At 37.8% G+C, this 22,805-nt stretch overlaps 3 protein-coding genes across 3 annotated transcripts; 1 reads left to right on the top strand and 2 right to left on the bottom strand.

The window, feature by feature from the left end:
• The first annotated feature begins 1,705 nt into the window (after positions 1-1,705).
• LOC134673935 (uncharacterized) lies at positions 1,706-4,505 on the top strand. The gene is made up of 2 exons (XM_063531976.1): positions 1,706-3,859; positions 4,373-4,505. The coding sequence occupies exons 1-2, from the start codon at positions 1,733-1,735 to the stop codon at positions 4,472-4,474; spliced, it is 2,229 nt and encodes a 742-aa protein (XP_063388046.1). The 5' UTR covers positions 1,706-1,732; the 3' UTR covers positions 4,475-4,505.
• Positions 4,506-4,950: 445 nt separating this feature from the next.
• Positions 4,951-13,794, bottom strand: LOC134673711 (probable enoyl-CoA hydratase). The gene is made up of 6 exons (XM_063531711.1): positions 13,592-13,794; positions 12,731-12,963; positions 11,409-11,559; positions 10,687-10,836; positions 8,256-8,453; positions 4,951-7,084 (listed from the first exon to the last, which is right to left on the bottom strand). Exons 1-6 carry the CDS (start codon positions 13,740-13,742, stop codon positions 6,969-6,971), a joined length of 999 nt encoding a protein of 332 aa, XP_063387781.1. The 5' UTR covers positions 13,743-13,794; the 3' UTR covers positions 4,951-6,968.
• A 2,296-nt stretch (positions 13,795-16,090) lies between these two features.
• Positions 16,091-22,725, bottom strand: LOC134674220 (uncharacterized). Its single transcript, XM_063532279.1, has 8 exons — positions 22,708-22,725; positions 21,333-21,561; positions 20,429-20,560; positions 20,049-20,180; positions 19,626-19,703; positions 18,886-18,996; positions 16,566-16,833; positions 16,091-16,100 (listed from the first exon to the last, which is right to left on the bottom strand). The coding sequence occupies exons 1-8, from the start codon at positions 22,723-22,725 to the stop codon at positions 16,091-16,093; spliced, it is 978 nt and encodes a 325-aa protein (XP_063388349.1).
• Between the last annotated feature and the right edge of the window lie 80 nt (positions 22,726-22,805).

Genomic DNA, 22,805 nt, shown 5'->3' with positions numbered 1-22,805 from the left:
TTCCCAGAGTAAATGAATGATGTTATTTCAATAATTGTCTAATTTATTTCTCCTGATTTACCTACTTAACCGAGTTAGATAACAGTTGAGTATAATAAATCCCAATAAGGCCTAGTTTTACCCTCTGGGTTGGAAGGTCAGATGGCAGTCGCTTTCGTAAAAACTAGTGCCTACGTGAAATCATGGGATTAGTTGTCAAGCGGACCCCAGGCTCTCATGAGCCGTGGCGAAATGTCGGGATAACGCGAGGAAGAAGAGATTAGTTAGAGTTGAGTATTGCGTCCCCTGTTTATTATTCACTCCGGCCAGCCAATTAAGGCAAGCCGGAGAGAAAGGCCTCGCCGACTCTCGGCAATATGGGTACCCAGTTAATACGCCCAAAGAGAGTAAATTAATATTGACCCGCCCAAGTCTTTAAGCTTTAGGCCGATTTGTCTCATACCTATTAAACTTAAGCTTAAAAATTCGTACCACTAACCTCTAGCCGCCACTAATATACGTCAAACCTTGCCAAGCAAAAATATATTTTATTTTGGCAACACAAAGTTCGAATTAGAATGGAACAGGAGACCTTTTTATAGGTCTCTGGGCGGCAAGAGGCTAAAGATGATAATCATGAAAATGACACCTTGTTACATGATGTTCCGTATTTTTACAGGGTACATAATGGGCCTACTAGCGACATCTAGTTTGTTATTGGTGAAATACATATTTTAAGGTTGACTACAATGTTTCACTTATTTTGATTTACACATTCGTTAGGTTTTCTAATAAATCTAGGCAATACAAAACACAAGGTTTTGGAATTTTAAAGCTACGGTAAAGCTAAAATTAGGTTATTGTCTACAGCGATATCGAGGGTTACTAGCGCCATCTAACTGCCCTGAGGCAAACTAACGATATGGGCCTAGGGTGGTATAGTTCGTTTTTTTTAGCATTAGAAAGAACTCCACAGAAGCAAGCGTACAGTTTTTATCAGGCTCTTTAATTGTTAATAATTATAGAATTATCTAATGTAGCACGGTCAATACATATAATTTACTTCAAATTATTACCGCTAAAAGTGCCGGATTTGGAACCACAAGCTTACTTCTGCGAAGTTCTTTCTAATGCTAAAAAAAACGAACTATAGAGTTATACCAAGAAACGTCTGCAGATTTACTCCGAGGTCTGCAGCGATTTTGATAGCCCATATATAGACGGTCAAGCAAATCTTGTCAGTAGAAAAAGGCGCGAAATTCAAATTTTCTATGAGACGATCTCCCTTCGCGCCTACATTTTTCAAATTTGCCGCCTTTTTCTACTGACAAGATCTGCTTGACCAAGTATAACACCTTGATTTGAAGTCCATCTTGGCAACAGTATGGTTGTCCTTTTTTGACAGGCGGGATTTTTAAAAAGAGCGAGGAGTGAGAAATGATTATAGTTGCTGCGGCGTCAAAGAGAACAGGCAACGTATTTCTGAACGTAGCCAGAATGTCAAAATGACATTTAAAAAATTACATTACCTCTAAAGTTGCTAACACACTATCGCACCGCACCAAGGTCATTGTGGGACGCACCCATAAGTAAAAGGGAGAAAGCGATATCTCTTTCTCCCTCTTACTTATGGGTGCGTCCCACAATGACCTTGGTGCGGTGCGATAGTGTGTTAGCAACTTAACTCTAAACACAGTAAACACGGTGTCGTGCCGGTTGTCGGCAATCAAAACAAGAATCTTAAATACTAAACATGGATAAATCCATGGGTGAAATGGACGTCTGTGATGATGAACAATTAGATACGAAGAAATGCTACAAATGTAGTTACGAATTATTGGACAATTTAAACGTAGTGTACAACTCATCAAATTCAATCTTCATATTCTGGAATAAGTACCAGCTATTTCTGTACGAAAATATGAATTTCAAAGAAGCTACAAGAATATTCATTCCGGAGTTTAGTGTGCATCAGATTATAATATCAAATAATTACTTAATTTGCCTAGACAGTCGTGGAAATGTGCACGTAACTTCGCTTAAATTCAAAAATACACGGAAACGTTTAAAGACGAGTTTTTCACCGCGAGAACGGAATATTTTAGGCTTCGTTGAATGTGGTGAATATGTAGTGAGTTTGAAGGCAGAATCAGACACTTATTTTCTGTGTTTAAATAGAATCAACAGTGATTTCCAAGCAAAAAGAAAGATTCCAATTTTTTATAAAGGTGAGACCGGGATACCGCGGAAAACTAGCCAAGATAAATGCTTGCTAACTGTTTACAAGGTTATTAGCCATGATGAAGGAATTAAGCAACTGTTTGGCATTAATTTTATAGCAAAGGATACAAATCTTTTAATTGTGTCTTTTGACAGAATGAATGTTTTTGCCTGTTTATTCAGTTCTAACATGTCGCAAGATGATATTCAGTTGATCAAGCTATACTCATGTCCATCGGAAATATGCAATACCCAAGTTGTACAGTTGGAAGAACTTAATGTGGTAATAGTTCTCAAGTCCGGAACCATTTTAAAGCTTCCGCTTCAGACAACAACACAAATGGTCGTTCCAATCCATTTAAACACTGCAGTTAACAAGTTTATATTACTTAAAGATACATTAATATATACGGATGGTCTTTCTACGTGGAAAACTGAAAACATATTTTCAAAAATAACATTCAAACAATATTTCCTCCGGCAGGTTAAGGACTTTGTCAGGCTCGGAGACCAATTGATCTGCACAACATTCTCGAAGCTCATATACGTGATACCAGATGATGACATAAGTTATCTCGAACCAGAATCGGAGCACTGCCCAGCTGAAAAATTACTAAACAATTCCGAATACTTGTACAGATTATTAGAAGAAGTGGATAAAAATAATTTGTTGATTGAAAAACTCAATGAGGAAGGGAACTACATAACAGCATTGGCATTATCTAACAGACAGGATTTAATGGACAGCATTTTGAAAAACACAATCACTGTTTATGAGCATTACGAGGATGCTGTCAAAGAAAATCCAGATTTAACAATGACTGAGGATTTAGAAGAGTATTTCAAAGCAGAATCAGTTTACTTTCTCATAAAAATAAGAATAATGCAAATGGAGCATTTAGTAAATCAAGTTATATCACAACTGTTTAAGAATTCCAAGATACACATGTCACTGTTTTCTGAAGATAAGCTGTTGAAAACTAACAGCCTTAATGTGTCGGACTCATTTTATAAAATAAATGTGTTAATACCGCTAGATTACCCAGCTATGACAAATGTGTCTGTTGTTAAAGTAAACATCAAAATAGTCACTCATCTGCCCGGGGCTTTTGATTCTAAAGAACCAATGTGGACAACACTGTACAGAAAAGAAATAATTCTAAACTCGGAACACTTCATCAAAACTGATTTAATTTCCAGCAGACTGAAAAGTTTCAAGGAACCACAAGAATCAATTAATGACATGATAGCAAAAACTGCCAGTAATCTACATGGGAATCTTTTTAAATTCACTGACACAACAAATATATCAGACTCTGAATTTTCCATGTACGTTAAACTACCAGTAAATTACGCTGATATATTTAAAAATCAGGAACTACTCAGTAGTTTGAATACAAGAAAAGCGGAGTATCTATCAAAACAACTTTCTTCGGAAGAGTTTTTGAAATCGAATAGTAACCTAACTTTTGAAATTGGAAGACACAAGCTGAACGTTGAGATAGTAGCAGACGATAGCCCGGTACTAAAAGTGTCTGGTACTGATATAAGCAAGGTGTTGGGTGTTCGAAACTTCTTTGCAGATCTACTTCATGGAGATTACAAGACAATTGGACCAGAAATTCAATATACGGATTATGCTTTCTATACCAATGTTGAGGTATTTTTATTTTATCAATAATAATATTTATAATTTGTACAAATTGAAAATAGAGTCTGTCTAAGCTAACATTTCACCAAATGACGGAGGGGCATTAAAATATCATATTTTCAAAGAAATTTGACAATGTTAATGACATTACCAAACTTTGTCAGCAAAGCCTATAGGGACAGTGTGCATTGGAGGGTCTGCCATCTTGTGGCCCGAATCAGAAACATATGTGCACATGTACATTGCCAAAGCAAGTGCTGGTAATCTACCTTTCTCGTCGGTACGTTTCCTTGTACATAGTAGGTTCTGCCATCTTGTGGGCTACATCGGAAGCATAAACGACACATTTACGCCTCGCGCCAAAAATCTGTCGGCTCCTATGCTCATGCACGGGGCCTATAGAGTTAAGTTGGGCGGAATCAAAATTATTAGTTTAAAGTAAACAACTAAAATAATTTAAAATATAAAGGGAAACTATTGACTTCACTCATGAATTTACCATTATCCTTCTTTCTTTTTCAGAATTTGCAAAAAAACATCAAAGGCAGCGTGGAAAATCAACACTCAGATCTTCAAGATTTATCTGAACAGTTACAGAAGATAATAGGGAGTTTACCAATTTGAATTTAATAGTTCCAATAAAAAAATAAAAATGAAAACAATATTTTTCTTTCGGTTGAATTTGTTTCCGCGATTTCGTCGCTTTGCTACAGGTAGCTAAAAGTATATTCGATCCACACCAATTTTGGTGGCTAGCCATAAGCCGCGCGTGGCGCTGTCGCCACCTAGCGGCCATATCTGTACTGATCGTAGCAGACACGTTTTGTTAGAGAGTGAGTCTTATGTACATAGTACTATTATTTAATTTATTCTGTGGTATAAATTAACAAATTGAATTTACTGTTTTTCATCTTACATTATTCTGTTGAATTGTAATTTAAAAAAATCACTGTTTAATAAAATGTTTGACAGCTCAAGGCCACTAATCTATCTTAGAACAGTTAGAATACATACAAAATAGTGCCTAGGAGTCGGGGGTAACGAAATACATAATAAAATAACCATATGCCGGTTTAATACTGTTTTTATTAAAACCTTGTTACAACCATATGCTTTGGTTTAATCAACATCGCCAATAGATGGCATTAGTAGTACAGCTACTTCATTATGTAATAGTCTGACAAAAGAGTAGAAATTAAAAAGTGGCAATATTGTAGTGTCGTCCCGTTTTCTTATATAGGTTGATTTGAAAGGGACGACACTACAGTATTGCCACTTTTTAATTTTTACTCTTTATGTCAGACTAAATGTAGTTGGAATATTATTAGCTTAAACCCCTGTTCTATTAAACAAAACATGATAATATATTGTTTTGTTTAACAAATCTTGGTTGAAACATTTATTTTTTAACAATATTCTTATTCTTCTATAATACATAGAGTAGTTAAAAAAAGTTTTTGTGCTGTTTATTCAATGGGATAAGTTTTAAAGAAACACTGAATTTCGTGTCACATAGTTAAATAGGACTAGAATACTATGCTACATAATACTTAACAAAAACTTACAGTTTATATATTATCTATAGTTCGTTTTTTTAGCATTAGTAATAAGTTAAACAATCTTGACGTGTCTTTTAGTTGAAAAACACATTTTAAAAATAAGTTACGGCAAATATGTAACAATTATGAATCTAATACGATCGTTTATATTCTTCCGCTTTCATAATAGTTTTTGATTTTTAAAAAGCGTTTCAATTAAAAGACATGTCAAGATCGCTTACCTTCTTGCAAGCTCTTCCTAATGCTAAACAAGTGCGAGTCGGACTCGCGCACGATGGGTTCCGTACCATAATGCAAAAAAAAAAAACGGTCACCCATCCAAGTACTGACCACTCCCGACGTTGCTTAACTTTGGTCAAAAATCACGTTTGTTGTATGGGAGCCCCATTTAAATCTTTATTTTATTCTGTTTTTAGTATTTATTGTTATAGCGGCAACAGAAATACATCATCTGTGAAAATTTCAACTGTCTAGCTATCACGGTTCGTGAGACAGACACCAGGCCTGGTGACAGACAGACGGACGGACAGCGAAGTCTTAGTAATAGGGTCCCGTTTTACCCTTTGGGTACGGAACCCTAAAAAACGAACTATAGCCTCACCCGTAAAGTTATCATCATAATGTCAACGTGTAAGTAAGTAATATTTTATTTGTGAAACACATGTTATATACAGATGACAGTGACTTCATATAGTACTCTGTGATCTACCATATAGGTATACAAATATTTAGTCTTATTGTTCTAGTCTAAGGGTCTGTTGCACCAAACTGTTCGTATCGTTAAAGAGTTCGCTAAATTTTTATGTATGGAAAGTGTCATAGTAAAGCGCTGGGGCGCGCCGGGTGACGTTGATCAGTCTGTCAAATGTGGTTGGTGCAACTGGCATTTAGGGCCAGTTGCACCAACCACATTTAGCGAACTCTTTAATGATACGAACAGTTTGGTGCAACCGACCCTCAGTCTTACTATCCGGCCGGATACCGGATAGTAACTTGGCGAGATTTCGTAGTAAAACAAATCGGATTTGAGAAACAGTCACGGTCATATCATAATCGTACTCGTTTATTTTTTTTTAACAATTAATACATTCACGCGCACTCATTTCGTACTTAGAAATGAGTCCGCGCGAAGGTTCACTACGAAACAGGTCAAAACCTACATAATGAGCACCTATAAGGTATGGTTCCGGCGGCCGGTTATCGAATATTCGGCCGATGGTCAGGCCGAACATCCGGTATCCGGCCAAACAACTATCCGTCGCATCTCTATTTAAAACAACGCAACTTAAATTTGGATTTGTTAGAATGAGTATTAAATAGTTACCTGTTGAAAGAAAAGTACAGTCAGCGATAAAAGTTTGTATCAAAAACTTTTATCGCGTGTCGCGTTACTAGTAAGCTAAATGACATCTTATTTCAAAATAAATATAAAACTAAAACTACAATTAAAATTACTAAAACTAAAAAAAATAATGTAGATTGACACATTATTGCTTAACATCATCCATATGAACCATCCTCGTAACGGATAACAGACCTTAACACTAGCAACGTAAGGTTCATTTCTTCTTATCAACGTCGTGCGTGACCACCGTTTCTTCGACCGTGTTTTCCAACTCCCAATCTTCTACCGGAACTTCTGTCAGATTGTGGAACTTCCCGTGCTTACCGATTCCTGAAAAAAGTAAAATAGGCTAGTTAGGGAACCCAAAGGGTATAAACGGGACCCTATTACTAAGACTCCGCTGTCCGTCTGTCTGTCACCAAGCTGTATCTCACAAACCGTGATAGCTAGACAGTTGAAATTTTCACAGATGATGTATTTCTGTTGCCGCTATAACAACAAATGCTAAAAACAGAATAAAATAAAGATTTAAGACTCTGCTGGTCTTAGTAATAGGGTCCCGTTTTACCCTTTGGCTACGGAACCCTAGAAACCGGCCAAGTGCGAGTCAGACTCGCGCACGAAATGTTCCGTACCATTACGCAAAAAAATAACGTTTGTTGAATGGGAGCCACACTTAAATATTAATTTTATTCTGTTTTTAGTATTTGTTGTTATAGCGGCAACAGAAATACATCATGTGTGAAAATTTCAAGTGTCTATCTATCACGGTTCATTAGATACATCCCGGTGACAGACAGACGGACAGCGGAGTCTTAGTAATAGAGTCCCGTTTTTACCCTTTGGGTACGGAACCCTAAGAATAATTTAACAAAAAGCAACCTTATTTTATTACTAATATGGTTCACTACTGCTATGAACTTGTGGTGATAATTAATGAGCTTTGGTAGTCATCTGACGATATGTACCCACCATGGTATAATAATATACTCCGCCTGGTACTCTCTTCCGACCACGTGACTGACACAAGCCTACGTCATCATGCGACAGCGCTATATAATAATATGCAATAGCGCTATATAAAGCGGCAATGTTAGTGTGACGTAGGAAGCGCTGGTGGCCTAGCGGTGAGAGCGTGCGACTTGCAATCCGGAGGTCGCGGGTTCAAACCCCGGCTCGTACCAATGAGTTTTTCGGAACTTATGTACGAAATATCATTTGATATTTAGCAGTCGCTTTTCGGTGAAGGAAAACATCGTGAGGAAACCGGACTAATCCCAATAAGGCCTAGTTTACCCTCTGGGTTGGAAGGTCAGATGACAGTCGCTTTCGTAAAAACTAGTGCCTACGTCAAATCATGAGATTAGTTGTCAAGCGGACCCAGGCTCTCATGAGCCGTGGCGAAATGCCGGGATAACGCGAGGAAGAAGAAGAGAGTGTGACGTAGACTTGTGTCACTCTGGGAAGAGAAGACCATGTTTTATTAGACTATGGTACTCACCATCTTGGAATTTCTTGACGCCCTCCTTCAAGTCCTCCAGAGCAGCGCCCAGTAGACTCTGCATGACCGCCTCGTCGCGCATAGACTCCTCACTGTTCGGGTTCAGTTGGGAGTTGACCGCGGCTAGCTTGTCCATCATCAGCGCGTTTTGGGGGAACTTCGATATGGACTTGGCCAGTTTTATTGATTCTCCTAGGGCTGAAATAAAAGGGTTCCTTGTTAATTCAGCGCCAAGAACCCTACAGTCGGGTACACTGTTCGTGACTACGCTCTCCATACGGCAAAGACGTGGCTACGCGCTGTGAGCGGGGTTATTCCCACTTACCACCGAGTCGTAAAAGATGGGGAAAAAATTCCCAGTAGTTACCACCGGTAACAACTTGGTGGTAACTAGTAGGAATAACCCTACGAGCGTAACCCATAGCACTTAGTGGCACTGGATATGTTAAAACATTGTTGACCGCCTTCAAAGTAAAAGGAGTTAAAAAAAAAAAAATTGGCGGTTGTTTTATGGTTATGGGTGGTTCCACCTATCCAATTTCTTTGTCCAATGTGTATTGGGTTTTACATTTTGCTTAATTAGACGCAATGCCATTGGACAAAGAAATGGGACAGATGGAATACCACCCCTAGTAAAAGAACGTAATAAAGTTGTCCCAATCGCTCGCTAGATGGCGCTGTACCGTCGGCAAACTGGCTAACGACATGTCGACACAGAATAGGTACTCGCGTTGATCCGGTCACAGCGCGGTGATAGACTTCGGTCTTCATCATCAGATCTATTTTTGCTAGGACATCGCGCGACGCCTGCCGTCACGAGGGATGTCCTCAATTAATCAAACAAAAGATGACTAAAACTTCACGAGAATCGATTAAAACCGGGCAAGTGCGAGTCGGACTCGCGCACGAAGGGTGCCGTACCATAATACAAAAAAAGGTCACCCATCCAAGTACTGACCCCGCCCGACGTTGCTTAACTTTGGTGAAAAATCACGTTTGTGGTATGGGAGCCCCACTCAAATCTTTATTTAATTCTGTTTTTAGTATTTGTTGTTATAGCGGCAACAGAAATACATCATCTGTGAAAATTTCAACTGTCTAGCTATCACGGTTCGTGAGATACAGCCTGGTGACAGGCGGACAGACGGACAGCGAAGTCTTGGTAATAGGGTCCCGTTTTACCCTTTGGGTACGGAACCCTAAAAAATGCGACCATTAGAGAACAGCTGGAAAGTTGGATAGGCATAGAAAGCATTTTTGTACAATCTGAAACGAAGACCTTCGCTTACGATCTGTTACGATCGGTCGATCAACTATTTCTTGTTGTTATTCCGTTCCATCAGCCAGGAGACAATAGTAGCATACTATAGTTTCTTAGAAGAGCTGCTGTACCATGTTCTACAAAAGTGCTTAGTAGATGTCCCATTATGGACAGGCCTTATAACTACCAAAAAAATTCAAGTTTGGTTCATTTAAATACAAAATAACTAGTATCTTACTAGTTACAAGAAAAAGTTGATTCACCCTATTAACAAAGTAGTGCATAGAACATCTGTCGCTACACAGCGCGACGCCGTACAAAAAGTTTTCGGCAAAAATTTCATTTTTGGTACATGCTTTTATCGCCGTCTGTACTTTTAATACTCATCGAGACAATTCTAAGAACCCCAAACACAATTAGATTTCGTAGTTTTATCACATACTTCCTATAGCCACCTCCGGTCTCCATCATCAATCAGATCAGCTCGATGACACCATAATATTGCATTGTCACCCGACTTGCATATGCATGCAAAATTTCAGCTCAATCGGAAACCGGAAAGTGGATCAAATTTAACTTGCAAGATTTGATTACAGACCGACAAACAGACAACGGTCAGGTGAAAGTAAATAAAAGCTTGTAAAAATTATATAATGACACGATATCAATAAACGCAAGAAACAGTACGTTCTTTGTCGAGATATCGTTCGCTACTTTATACACGGTACAGTGCCATCTAGTGACGAATTATTAGGGTATTTGACTGTATTTAAAATAAATTATTTTACACCATGCATGAAATAAAGCACCAGAAGATTAATAGTTAAACGTAGACAGCAGTTATTTTTAGACACAATTTCTATTTTAAAACCCCTATAAAACTATAAAGAGTAGGTAATTTGATCGTCACGTCACATGCTAGTGTTTCATATAAATTCCATAGTAGCAAAATCGTTTTGACAGTTCGAAAAAAGAAACTGATTTGACTAGTAGACAAATACCCTATTAAGGTAAACGTACTGGTACTCGGCGCGGTCCCAGTACATGTCATCTTGAAACTTAAGTCATTGTCAATAGAGGTGACGGCAAGGTGTCATCTATTGGGCATTAGCATGTCGAGCACTAGTACGTTTATCTTATGCCTGGAAAAAAGTTAAGCTAGGCTATCACCTGTGCCAGTAGCGGTGACTTTAGCAGCCAGGCCTTTCTGGTGGGCCTCTGTCCCGGAGACGAGTCTGCCGGTCATAAGCAAGTCTAAAGCTTGTGACAGACCAATGAGGGATGTAAGTCTGCGGCCGCCGTACAGCGTTGAGGGCACTCCTGAAATACCGATACAATTATTATTTTCTTTATTTATTTTTATACCACAGAATAAATAATAGTACTAAGTACAGAAGACTCACTCTCTAACGAAACGCGTCTGTTACGATCTGGACAGATATGGCCGCTAGGTGGCGACAGCGCCACACACGGCTTATGGCTAGCCATCAAAATTGGTGTGGAATGGGTGTACTTTTAGCTACCTGTAGAAATCGCGGAGTGAGCCACGCCTGCCAATACATTCCACGACTCTTCTCTTTCCGCACAGACTCAAATCTTTGTTATTATGAAATAAATAATTGCTTATCTCTCTCTCTTATGTCGTTGTCTCTCTTGTATGATACTCACCGAACCTCCGGCCGAGGAACCCCATAACAGCGGTGTCCTCTATGACCCGCAGGTCGCACGCCAGCGCTAGTTCGAAGCCCTCGGCCACAGCGACGCCGGTGACGGCAGCTATTGTTGGCTTGTCACATAGAGGGCGCGCAGCAACCCGGACTTGTGATTATGAAATAAAAAACTGCTTATCTCTCTCTACTGTCGTTGTCTCTGCCAAGCAGTATGATACTTACCGAACCTTCGGCCGAGGAACCCCATAACAGCGGTGTCCTCTATGACCCGCAGGTCGCACGCCAGCGCTAGTTCGAAGCCCTCGGCTACAGCGAAGCCGGTGACGGCGGCTATTGTTGGCTTATCACATAGAGGGCGCCGTAGCAACCGGGACTGGAATTAGTTAAATACATAATAAGATATTTAAAAAAATGCGGTTGTGTGTGAAGTCGGTTTACGGACGATAATTTTCCGTGATAACGTCATAAGAAAACACGTGGCCGTAACGTTACCATGGAGATCTGTTCACAACTTTACCATGGGGATTTGTCCACAACGTAACACTTTTTAGGGTTCCGTACCCCAAAAGGAAAAAACGGAACCCTTATAGCAGCCATTCTCAAAGCCTCTGTTAGGGTTCCGCGAAAATATACTTGTAATAATAAGAAAAAAAAACAGCTCTTCTATAGGTATATCTGGTCCACAGTGATGAACGAAAATTTTTAATTTGGGGTTCCGTCAAATATTTCGCTTGCCGAAAGGGTTCCGTCACCAAAAAAGTTTGAGAACCGCTGCCTTATAGGATCACTCGTGCGTCTGTCTGTCACAGGCTATTTTCTCGGAAACTACTGGACCAATTAAGTTGAAATTTGGTACACATATGTAAATTAGTAACCCAAAAATGGACATATTTTTTTATAATTTTAAAATACATAGGTTCGAAGTTATTTAAGAAAATAACCAAAAAATGACCATTCCCCCCTTTTATCTCCGAAACTTCAGGGTCTAAAATTAAAAAAGAAATACACTAAATAGTTCTTTACCTATAGATGACAGGAAAACCTATTACAAATGTGCAGTCAAACATGAGTCGGACTTATGTACGGAACCCTAGAAATACGAGTCCAACTCGCACTTGGCCGGTTTTCTTGCATGCTACCAGTGTTCTTTGATTATCGGGTCGGTGATTATCACGTCAAATATATACTGAAATGGAAATATTTGTCGCACTAATGCCAAACTATACAGCATAATTTTATAAACAAACTAGCGACCAGTCCTGGTTTCGCACAGGTTAGCAAATTATACACCTAACCCTTCCTCCAGATTCACTCTATTGATAGTTGAAAACCGCATGAAAATCCGTTCAGTAGTTTTTGAGTTTATCGTCAATATACAAACACACAGACAGGCGTGGCGTGGAACTTTGTTTTATAATGTGTACTTTTATTCTTCCTGAACATTTTTTCAAGTTTTTTATTGTATTTTTAGAGCTACATATGTAAATACAATAAGCAAAATCAATTATTGATTTTTACATATTATATGTAACAAAAACACTTACAGCAGCATCTTTCAGCACATAATATCCCTTCTCGCTCATCTCGTCCATATCGAACCCGGAGCAGAACGAGCCACCCTCTCCGTTGAACACCAGCACCTTGGCCTCAGCATCCTTGTCGAATGCATCTAAGGCGGCCGCCATCTCCCGCAGTGTGGGCTCGTCCAGGCTGTTGCGAGTCGTCTGACGGTCTATGTTCAGAGTCATTATACCGCCATACTTTTCAACTACAATATCTGGAAACAATAGTTTTTTTTTAAGGGGTTTTGTCACCTCCGTAATGAGATCTAATAGTATAATGAATATAAATGATGTAGTAGTGAAGTATTACCTACACCACTACATCACATTTAAGTATAGATTGCATATCAACTGGTTATTAAACTTAAACTCACTTATGTGAAAATGGCTGAATAGGACATGTTTTACGAAAGCCAGACCCCTCACTTGCGGCCCGCGTGCCTCCCTGGCTATTTTGTATATATTATTGACAAACGACAATGTCTGGTAAAGTCATAAATATTAACAAACTGCGGCCCGCGTCAACTTCGGTAACTACTATTTGGCCCTTGGCTGCTAAAAGGTTGCCGACTACTGGTGTAGATCAATGGGTTTTCTTAAAAACATACACAGGCCATATGTAAATCGGGTCAGTATCATAAGAAACCAAGGTAAAAACCATTGTTATCCAATCCAATGGTAATTCAAATATTGGTTCAGTAGAAATTACGAGGATTTACGTAAAGAAAAGCAAGAACAAAAATGTGCTAGGTTTCATAGTTTGTTTCAGAAACAAGAATTTATTTAGAGTAATTTAATGCCTTCAAATTTAATGCGTTCCAAAAAAGCAAAAGATAACCTTACTTTTTTTTATCGCTGCTTCCTCTAGCTCCGGCTTAGGACTTTCTTTTTCTTGAGACTTGGCTTTTGAATCGCTGGAACTCAATCTTATTGCGGTTAACCGAATGAACGATAAATTTGAGGCCGAAGCCACTTTCTTTATTAGCATTCTCATTTTTAATCTTGAAAATAAGTTGCTATGTATAGCTTGAGCTTATGTCAAATTGTGTTTTGCCATGGTTTTGCCCAAAGAGTAAAGTAAGTATAATAGGTAAAGAGAGCCCTCTTGAAGCATTTTATGGAAACTCATTTGAAAGCGCCATCTCTGATTCTCCCCCGAAACTAAGTATGTATGTGTGCGTGTACAACTACATATGCATCCATACGTGTACTTTCGTCCCACATAATATTAGGTCTACTTGGTCGGTTTAAAAGTCCATTTTTTGATTGGTTTCTTGTAACAAATAACTGTAATTGTTTACAAGGAGTCAAACAAAAAATGTACTTGTAAACCGCCCAAGTAGACCTAACATTATGTGGAAAACGTTAATTAATGTTATCAATAATGGAATTATAAAAAAAACAGAATATTAAAGTAAATATGTTTATTGCTTTCATTTTGTTGATAGCGTAATACAATAAGTGTAGGGAAAATAGTAACAGAGACAATAGACTCGTAAAGAAGCAAACTTGTTGTTTACCTCTCGTGCTTATATCGAGATCAAAACATGCGAAATATTCCAAAATTACTAGTGTATAGAGAGATTTAAAAAGTGGAATCTTGATCGTTGCAGAGTCACGAGAAGCGAGCAAACTTTGCTGCCGAGAGTAATTCATGTTTTACTCCACATGATCCCTAGGAAAGTACAATTTTTGGTAAATAATAGAAAAGAAGGCGTGTGGTGAAAAAGCATTCACACACAAGAAGATACATGTTAATAAGAAAATTTACTACGCCATAAGAATAAGAAGAGCCTAAAAATATGCGTTATACCAGTGCAAACTCCATTTAACATATTTTATTTTTGTAATGTTTATGTCTGTTGTAATATGATTGTGCTGCACGTTTAGTTTCGTCGTCATCATCATTATAATTTATTTTACCACATAATATGCGATTAACTGATCTGCACCAACTGTACAGTAAAACATTTATTGTAGTGTTTGTGAAATACTGGGTCAGTTTATCTTTATGTATAAAACATTTAAAAGGATAATCAACCAACACATCAGTTATTGCGGTAATGTCTTTTTTCAAGTTATTCTTCGGCACATTTTTTTTTAAAAACGACATTGTAATATTTTGTATGTCATGAAAACAATTGACAAAATCCTCGCTTGGGTAGCAAAGCCATCGCCTCGTGCTATATTCTTTTGCTTTAATGAATGCATTTTTTTTGTCTGCGTCTTGTCCATCAACTAGACTTTCTCTGCAGGTCTCACACCTTTTGACAACATTTTTAAGACATTTAGTCAGTACCCATCCACACACATAATTCCGCTGACCCGCATCGGATTCTTGTAAATTGTCACATGAGAAAACCTCAGCATTACATTCTACATCCTTTTCAGGTGGAACGTCTGCGTCTGCATGTTTTTCTTTCAGAAAGAAATCTAGTGTTTGTAGACATTTATTTGAGTCATCTTCGCAGTTCGCATTTTTGGAATGGAGCGAGTTATAATTGTTTAATAAAAGCGCTTTAAAGGCCGCTTCAAACGCCGTAGTATTAGGCGCGTTGTTTCTTGCCCCATAGCTGCGAATGTTCCAGAAAAAGTTTTCTAAGGGATCCTGATTTAAGTGTCGGGTTAATAAAATGTCAAAACCGAACTTTTCCGACAAAACTGTCCATATTCTTTCTACACCTTCTATAGTTTTAATAAAATTAATAACAGATAGGACGGTCTGTTCGATTTTTCGCATTTTATTCCCACTCATTTCTTGTTTTTTTATAAATGTTACTGTCTTTAAAATTGTTTTACAGTCTTGCCATAGTTTATGATGTGGCGAATTCCGCTTCACGCATCCTTTGTATTTTTTTCCGTTAGGAATGCTTATGGTATTTCCATTCAGGCTGTCGAATAGGTCGTCGAGCATCAAAGTAATGTCAATTAATTGACGACACTCCTGAGGCAGATCGCCACTGGCCGATAGGTGTTCAGCGGCTACAGCTACGCTATGGCTAAATAATTGGGTCGCTAATTTGACTCGCATTTTTTTTATTTTTTGTCGATTTACATGCTCTTCGGTCAACTTGTCCACTAGCCGTAGTTCTCCATATGTTCGGTCGGCGGCATATAACATTTCATAATGTTGCCACATCACTATTTTCTCTTGCCCGTTTATGACATAGCGCATGTCCTTGGAAAGTAAATTATTCCTGAGTCCCTTCATTAAATGGGGAGTGTCATAAATATGGATAATGTTTTTGCCATTTATTTTAAAATGTTCATATGGTAACTCCTTCTGTAGCTGTTTATTTTCTTTTTTGGTGTCATTTACTAGTTCCTTGATGGCTCCAACATTTACTTGGCTCTGATCACAAACAGTATTCACGATTATGAGACCAGATTTTTGTGCGTGTTTGATAACATCCACAATAATGTTTTTTAATTCCGTTTTCTGCAAACATGTCGTAAAATAGTAGGCAATCGGTTGCTTAAAATTATGTTTGATTCCTTTTACCATAAATACTAAGGCGTGGTCCGCAAACGCCTTGTCACGGTTGCAAGCAAAGCCTTCCATTCTATCCTTCTGCGCATTATAAGAAACCTGCGGTTTTAATGACATCTCGTCGAACATGAGGCTGCATAATCTGTCAGATAGGTTTTGCTTCGCAACAGTTTCCTTAATTTTTTTGAAAATTATAGGGTTTATCCCCGGTCTAAGTTTTATCTGGCCCAGTAAGCGCTTCATAGCTTTTGTAGATGGTAAGGTAAAATATTTATGAAGTAATGCATAGCATTTCGGACTTTTTTTGTATACAGATAATGACAACACCTTTCTTCAACAGTGAAGCGTCGTCCTTTTGGTGTTTTTTTCGCTTGCTGCTGCATCTGCATAAATAGTCGCGCTGGTTTTGTCATGTTATTTACAATATCCTGGAATGCAGGATTGGTTGTGAGGTCTTCGGCATTTGCCAGCCTCGCTGCAAATGACTTGGATTTTTTCTGTAACCTTATTATCTCAGTACGTAGCCGCTTGATTTTTGTACGCAGTGAGATTGATTCTGCTAAGCTGGTGCTAGATGATTTTGTTTTCAGCCCATCTGAAAAACAAAACTGAATGTGTGAATTTGGAAGCATGGTTAAAAATAATAAACCGCACTGTTACAATAGAGACTATTACTGCCATGTTCTGCCGCCAGAGGGCAACATTAATTTGTTTGGTAAACCACAATGCAGTGGTTCCTAACCTTTTCAGTCCGGTCACCCCTATGACTAACTAGGTAACCTGATCTTAAACTGATTTTTATGAAATTTGGTACCAATAGAGATAGTTTTCTGAGTTGGTACCGAGGAAGGACAAAGGATAGCTTTTATAAGATAAGATAAAAAAGGAAGCTCCGTGGAAGTATGTGTGGGTAATCTATGTATAATAAGCAAATAGTCTGTTCGAGATCCTGAAAACGGTGAAAAATAGAGATACTACTCTTAAAAATACGTGTAGTATCTCTATTTTTCACCGTTTTCAGGATACCTCATTAGTTTCGTCATGATGCCTAGAAAAATGTATTCGAAGAGAGTATTAGCACACAAAAAATATCAAAAGTTATAAACAAAAAAAGGGGAGATTAAATAGTTGTTTTTTATTTCCCCAATATCGCAATAAGTATCTGTCCTTCCTTTTCCCGAAGCGATTTTGTGCTGGCTAAAGCTATTAGAACCCTTAATTTTCAGTGATATATAAGGCTTAACATGCTTTACTTTTAATATTTTTTGTGTACATTACACGCTTCGAATACATTTTTCTAGGCATCATGACGAATGAGATATCACACGTATTTTTAGGAGTAGTATTTCTATTTTTCACTGTTTTCAAGATCTCGAACAGGCTAAAAAGGTGGATAAAAAGTAAGCTACTTAAATCATAAATTCCACGTAGAATAAGTCGTGGGCAAAAGTTAGTAGGTATACAGTGTGTAACTGGCTTGCGGGCATTTATTAAAACTGATAATAATATGATCCATTAGCAGTTGTTTTCGTGTATTAGCAAATCATATTAATGTGAATTAACAGCTTAATTAAATTTCGTATTTGCGTAATTGTCGTTACTCATATCGCTAACGCACGTGGTACAAGGCATATCATGGTACGGGGATAAAAAACTGAGACAACTCTATAGCCCGCTCCACACTCGTGCGCGAATCGCGGCGCGAAGCCGCGAACGCGAGTCTGGAGTCGATTTCGCATATCAGCGAACTAGACTCCACACTCGCGTTCGCGGCTTCGCCCGCGATTCACGCGCATAGTCTGGAGGGGGCTTATCACAAAATTACTGTCGTCCTTATCATTGCGTTCATATATGGAGGTTTTAAGTGTTTTTTGTAAACTTTGACATGATAATTTCAAAAGTCGTCAACACGTCGGGTTGTCAAAACACACCAAAAAATATGCAAAAGTGGTATTAGATTTTCTTTAAAATGGGTTACGATGCTCAAGAGCTGTTAATACACGTGGAACTGCAGCTCAAGGCTTAAGGCTTTATCGGAAACACTTCCCTAATTGACGACATCCACACAATGCTCGATTGATAACAGCGGCTTCTCAGCGAGTTCGTGAGATCCAGCCAATCGCCCCTGGTCAGCTTGAAAGCGCAATGCACGGGACCGTGCCAGTGCAAGTTGGGGAATGGATTCTCGAGCACTTCAGACAGGTAGCAAACCAACGACAAGTACCTTACCTACTCGTATTATGTGGCGTTAATGTATTATATTGTAATGTATAAAAATTAGGGGTTTGAATTTAAGTTTAATTTAGTTGGTAATAAAGTGTTTATCAATGAAACTAGTGCCTTTAATTTGGTGTAGCTATCTTAAGTGTTGTTGGTATACTTGGTATCGCTAACTCTTAAAATTAAACGTCGTAATAATAATAAACAAAGTATGAAGAGCTGTCATTAGCACTTACTTGTCAATTTACTGTGCTGACCATTGCTGGCAATTAAAATTTCGTTAGAAAGTTAATAAAGGCTGAATTTTAGTTTTTTAAGTAAATTAAGATCATGGTTAAGTTAAAGAACTATGTTACTTTACCCTGTTTCAATAAAAGCCCACTTGTCGGTAACAGACTGTATACCTATTGTATAAATGTAAATATACCTTGACCGCCCAAAGCACCTCCCGCCCATTTAGATTTGCTTATCACGCTGTAATTATGCTCCATGATTACACCGGCGCGAGCTTGAGCAGCACTCGTATCTTGAGTTATAGCTGAAAAAGTATTAAGATTCTTATTATCTATCCATTATACATACCTACCTACTAAATAGGCAGAAATTTATGTCATGAATTTCTATCGCTTTATTGTACAGTGTTGAGTGAGGTACGGCTAAACCGGAAATAACTGAATCGAATTTGATGAAATCCGCTCGTACTCTGAAGCTATGGCTGTGGCTAAATGTCTCTGTCGCATAGAGCTGGGTGCGCCTCATGCTGCCCTCCAGTCGCTATTATGTGTTCCCTTGTTTGGGATGAGGTTGTTATTGTTACTCATGAAACCATGACATTAAGTAAAATTTCTGTGAGAATGAAATAGAGGGCAACTGCTAGAATACTCTCCTTCACATTCCATATTTTAATTGCTTAATTTTACAAAAAAACATGTACCTTTACAAGTAATTAAACAATATTAGTTAGTTGTACATTGTTGTTCAATACAATTTTCGTTGGTCGCCACTTGAGAGACATCTAGTATCGAGTAGCGGTACTGATAATTCCGCTACTCGATGCTAGATGTCGACTATGAAAATACTAATATTTTTGGTACCAAAACTGATGCATGGAGTGAGCACTCTTGTCTTACTATATTTCTCTATGGTATTATTTAAGCAAAAACCTACCTGCGGAATTGCTTTGTGTTGGTGTACTGAGACTCTGAAACTGCGGAAAGAAGGCGGCTTGAGGCATTTCAAAAACATCTGAAAATATCATTTTTATATATAAATAACGTTAGAAAAAGAGAAAATGTGGCGAGTAACAAAAAACCCGTGGTAGCCTGTTCGGTAAGGGAAATTATCGCTTACAAACAACAAACACAAACAAACAAACTTTTATCCCTTTTTAACCCCCTTAGGGGTTGAATTTCCAAAATCGCTTCTTATCTCTTGTACACTTTATATATAAATCTAACCTGGTGTGCAAATTTCAAATTTCTATCTTTTGTAGTTTCGGCTCTGCGTTGATGAATCAGTCAGTTGATGTGTCGGTCAGGACACTTGCATTGCATTCATATATAAAAATATAATATAAAATATATAGATTACCCGTATTGGTTGGTAATGCAGCCTGCTGTGGTGCTTCAATAGAAACTTGTTGTAAGTTTGAGGTAGAGGCTTGTTCATTAATGTTTGGCTGAGTAGCATGCGAAATTTCCAAGATGTCAACATGCCTTTGTTCTGTAAAAAGGTACAGAGATTGGTTGTTGCGCATGCAAATTTGAACCCCATACAAACTTTCATCCCTTTTGAACCCCTTAGGGGTTGAATTTCTCAAAATCGCTTCTTATCTCTTGTACACTTTATATATAAATCTAACCTGGTGTGCAAATTTCAAATTTCTATCTTTTGTAGTTTCGGCTCTGCGTTGATGAATCTGTCCGTCGGTCAGGACACTTGCATTTATATATAAAAAATATATAGATTACCCGTATTGATTGGTAATGCAGCCTGCTGTGGTGCTTCAATAGAAACTTGTTGTAAGTTTGAGGTAGAGGCTTGTTCATTAATGTTTGGCTGAGTAGCATGCGAAATTTCCAAGTTGTCAACATGCCTTTGTTCTGTAAAAAGGTACAGAGGTTGGTTGATGCTCTAATGGACGGAATAGTTCATATGACGGAATTAGCTACGTTAACCATATTTCTGTCAGCGGTACATTGCATGTAATGGCTTCTTTTCTCTAAATATCACTATAAAAATTATGCATACTGCTTTTTAAAACACGTAACAATAGTAACCTAATCAATCAGTACAGTCAGCAGCAGAAGTTGCTAAGCGGGCGAGTGGTTTAAAATGATCTGGACGCGACTTTATAGTTAAGACAATAAGAGCATGTCAAGGTAATTTCGAATACCTCGCCCGCTTAGCAACTTCTGCTGTTGACTGTACTACAAGTACCATTGCGGCTACGTGCCAGATACAGCCTAGTCGCATTTTTTGTTTTAAGTCCGACTCACGCTTGAAGCTAAAGGTACTCCTCTTTGGGACACTTCGGGAATTCGGCCACAAAACTTTATTTTTTAACTTCCTCATTTACCGCCCAAAAGTGGCCCTTATGCCTAAAATTCATTTCTTTACGTTACACGTCCATCCGTGTTTGGGTCACTAATTTACATAATTATGTGTACCAAATTTCAACTTAATTGGTCCAGTAGTTTCCGAGAAAATAGGCTGTGACAGACGGATAGACAGACAGACGCACGAGTGATCCTATAAGTGTTCCGTTTTTTCCTTTTGAGGAACGGAACCCTAAAAACATCCTTATAAAGAGTTAGACTGGTTTTTCCGACTTACGTATAACTAATTCTGAAAGATAATCTTATAGATTCATACCAGGTAAATGCAGTGAAGGCACTGCTAATCTATTTAACCGGTGATTACGGTTTTTGTCTGCATTCTTGAAATGTTTATCACAAATGATCCTCTTCTTATGGTACTCATAATCCGAAGATTTTTCCAACTTGCCACCAACAAGTGTGACCCAAGATTTGAATTGTTCTGGATACTTGTCAGGATTTGGAAAGCGATGGGTTATTGTTCCTGAAAAAATAAATTTACTCTCCTTGTATTATGTCTGCCTGATACATGTAATGTAAGATAATGTTAAAATAAGTATGTATAACACATATTTTTATACCATGTCTGGAGTATCTAGATATGGGATTTTGAACTATACATATGCATAGATATGACAAGATTCTTATAGCTATATTTTATTGTTAATTAATAATATTTAAATGATAAGTTTTAAGAGGTATTCTAATAAGCCTACAATTTTTCATTTTTATTTGTATTAGGTATAGGTTATTTTAAGTAATTGCTATGCCCTTGCAGGGTTCATGTTTGAAACAACTTATTTGTTATTTACTACCTATATGTACAACATGAATGCAAATAAAGAACTTGAACTTGAACTTGAATGTATTAGGTACCACAATTCGTGAAAATGAACTTACCAGTGTTTTTACATCCAAAAGCACATAGTCTAGGCATTGTAGCAGATTTATCGATAGTGGCCTGCCTTATCAAAAGTTACGAGTACTTAGGTACCTACCACGAAATAAATTTACTGTAAAATAGCGTCCATATCGCACAAAATAACACAGCACACAGCGAATGCTCAACGACAAGGCGGAGCAACACAGAGATAACTCAACGCACTTTCGGGGTTTTCATAACAGGGTATGTGTTTTAATTCGGGCTATAATCTAATTTCTTCAGAACCGTAACGAAGAAAATGGCTGAACCATCACTGAAATATTTCAAATTTACCCTCTTCCAGTGACAGCAAAAAAAATTGCTTGTCTATGCTTGACATGGTCTTGGCGGATATGCAAGTGTTGCCAGCATAAAAAAACAGTATAATTAAATCAAATTTATAACAAAATTCTTATTTTTTCACAAAATTGATTGAAAATTATAATAATTACAAATATGAATTCGTACTTATTTTAATTTAAATATTAATGCCACTGAAATTATATACATTTTATAGTGACATCTGGTGAAGTAGTTTGTGTAATCGGAAGTCAACTAATTTTGTGAGAAGCAAGATATAGAAGTCGCCTGCATCTTTACTGACGTTAACTACATTTGTAGTGTCCCCCCCCTGGTTTTGCCGTTGCTGCTGTCAAAAGTGTCAAATCTGTCAGCTGTGCTGCTCGTTCGAAAACAGCAAAACTTTTAAAAGAGGTCGGTGTTCAATTACCCAAATTCTGAGATACATTAATCTTCAACCTAATTTCCATTTCACAGTATGAATTTTCTTTAAGTTACTGAAATTTAAATAAATATTTCAAAATAAAA

The sequence above is a fragment of the Cydia fagiglandana genome, chromosome 19 (assembly GCF_963556715.1).
Source record: "Cydia fagiglandana chromosome 19, ilCydFagi1.1, whole genome shotgun sequence".
Lineage (NCBI taxonomy): Eukaryota > Metazoa > Arthropoda > Insecta > Lepidoptera > Tortricidae > Cydia > Cydia fagiglandana.
Note: the sequence above shows the minus strand (reverse complement) of the source record. Positions and strands in the feature narration are given on the sequence as shown.

Bases quoted from the DNA above. Each gene is read 5' to 3' on its own strand.
- LOC134673711 (XM_063531711.1), bottom strand. From the start codon at position 13,742: ATGAGAATGCTAATAAAGAAAGTGGCTTCGGCCTCAAATTTATCGTTC. The intron at 11,560-12,730 runs GTAAGTGTTTTT...AACTAATTCCAG, and splicing joins ATGTGCTGAAAGATGCTGCT to TCCCGGTTGCTACGGCGCCC. The intron at 7,085-8,255 runs GTGAGTACCATA...TACTTTTTTCAG, and splicing joins CGTCAAGAAATTCCAAGATG to GAATCGGTAAGCACGGGAAG.
- LOC134673935 (XM_063531976.1), top strand. From the start codon at position 1,733: ATGGATAAATCCATGGGTGAAATGGACGTCTGTGATGATGAACAATTA. The intron at 3,860-4,372 runs GTATTTTTATTT...TTTCTTTTTCAG, and splicing joins CTTTCTATACCAATGTTGAG to AATTTGCAAAAAAACATCAA.
- LOC134674220 (XM_063532279.1), bottom strand. The intron at 19,704-20,048 runs GTAATCTATATA...TGATATTTTCAG, and splicing joins TGCATTACCAACCAATACGG to ATGTTTTTGAAATGCCTCAA. The intron at 18,997-19,625 runs GTAGGTTTTTGC...ATACTTTTTCAG, and splicing joins AACACAAAGCAATTCCGCAG to CTATAACTCAAGATACGAGT.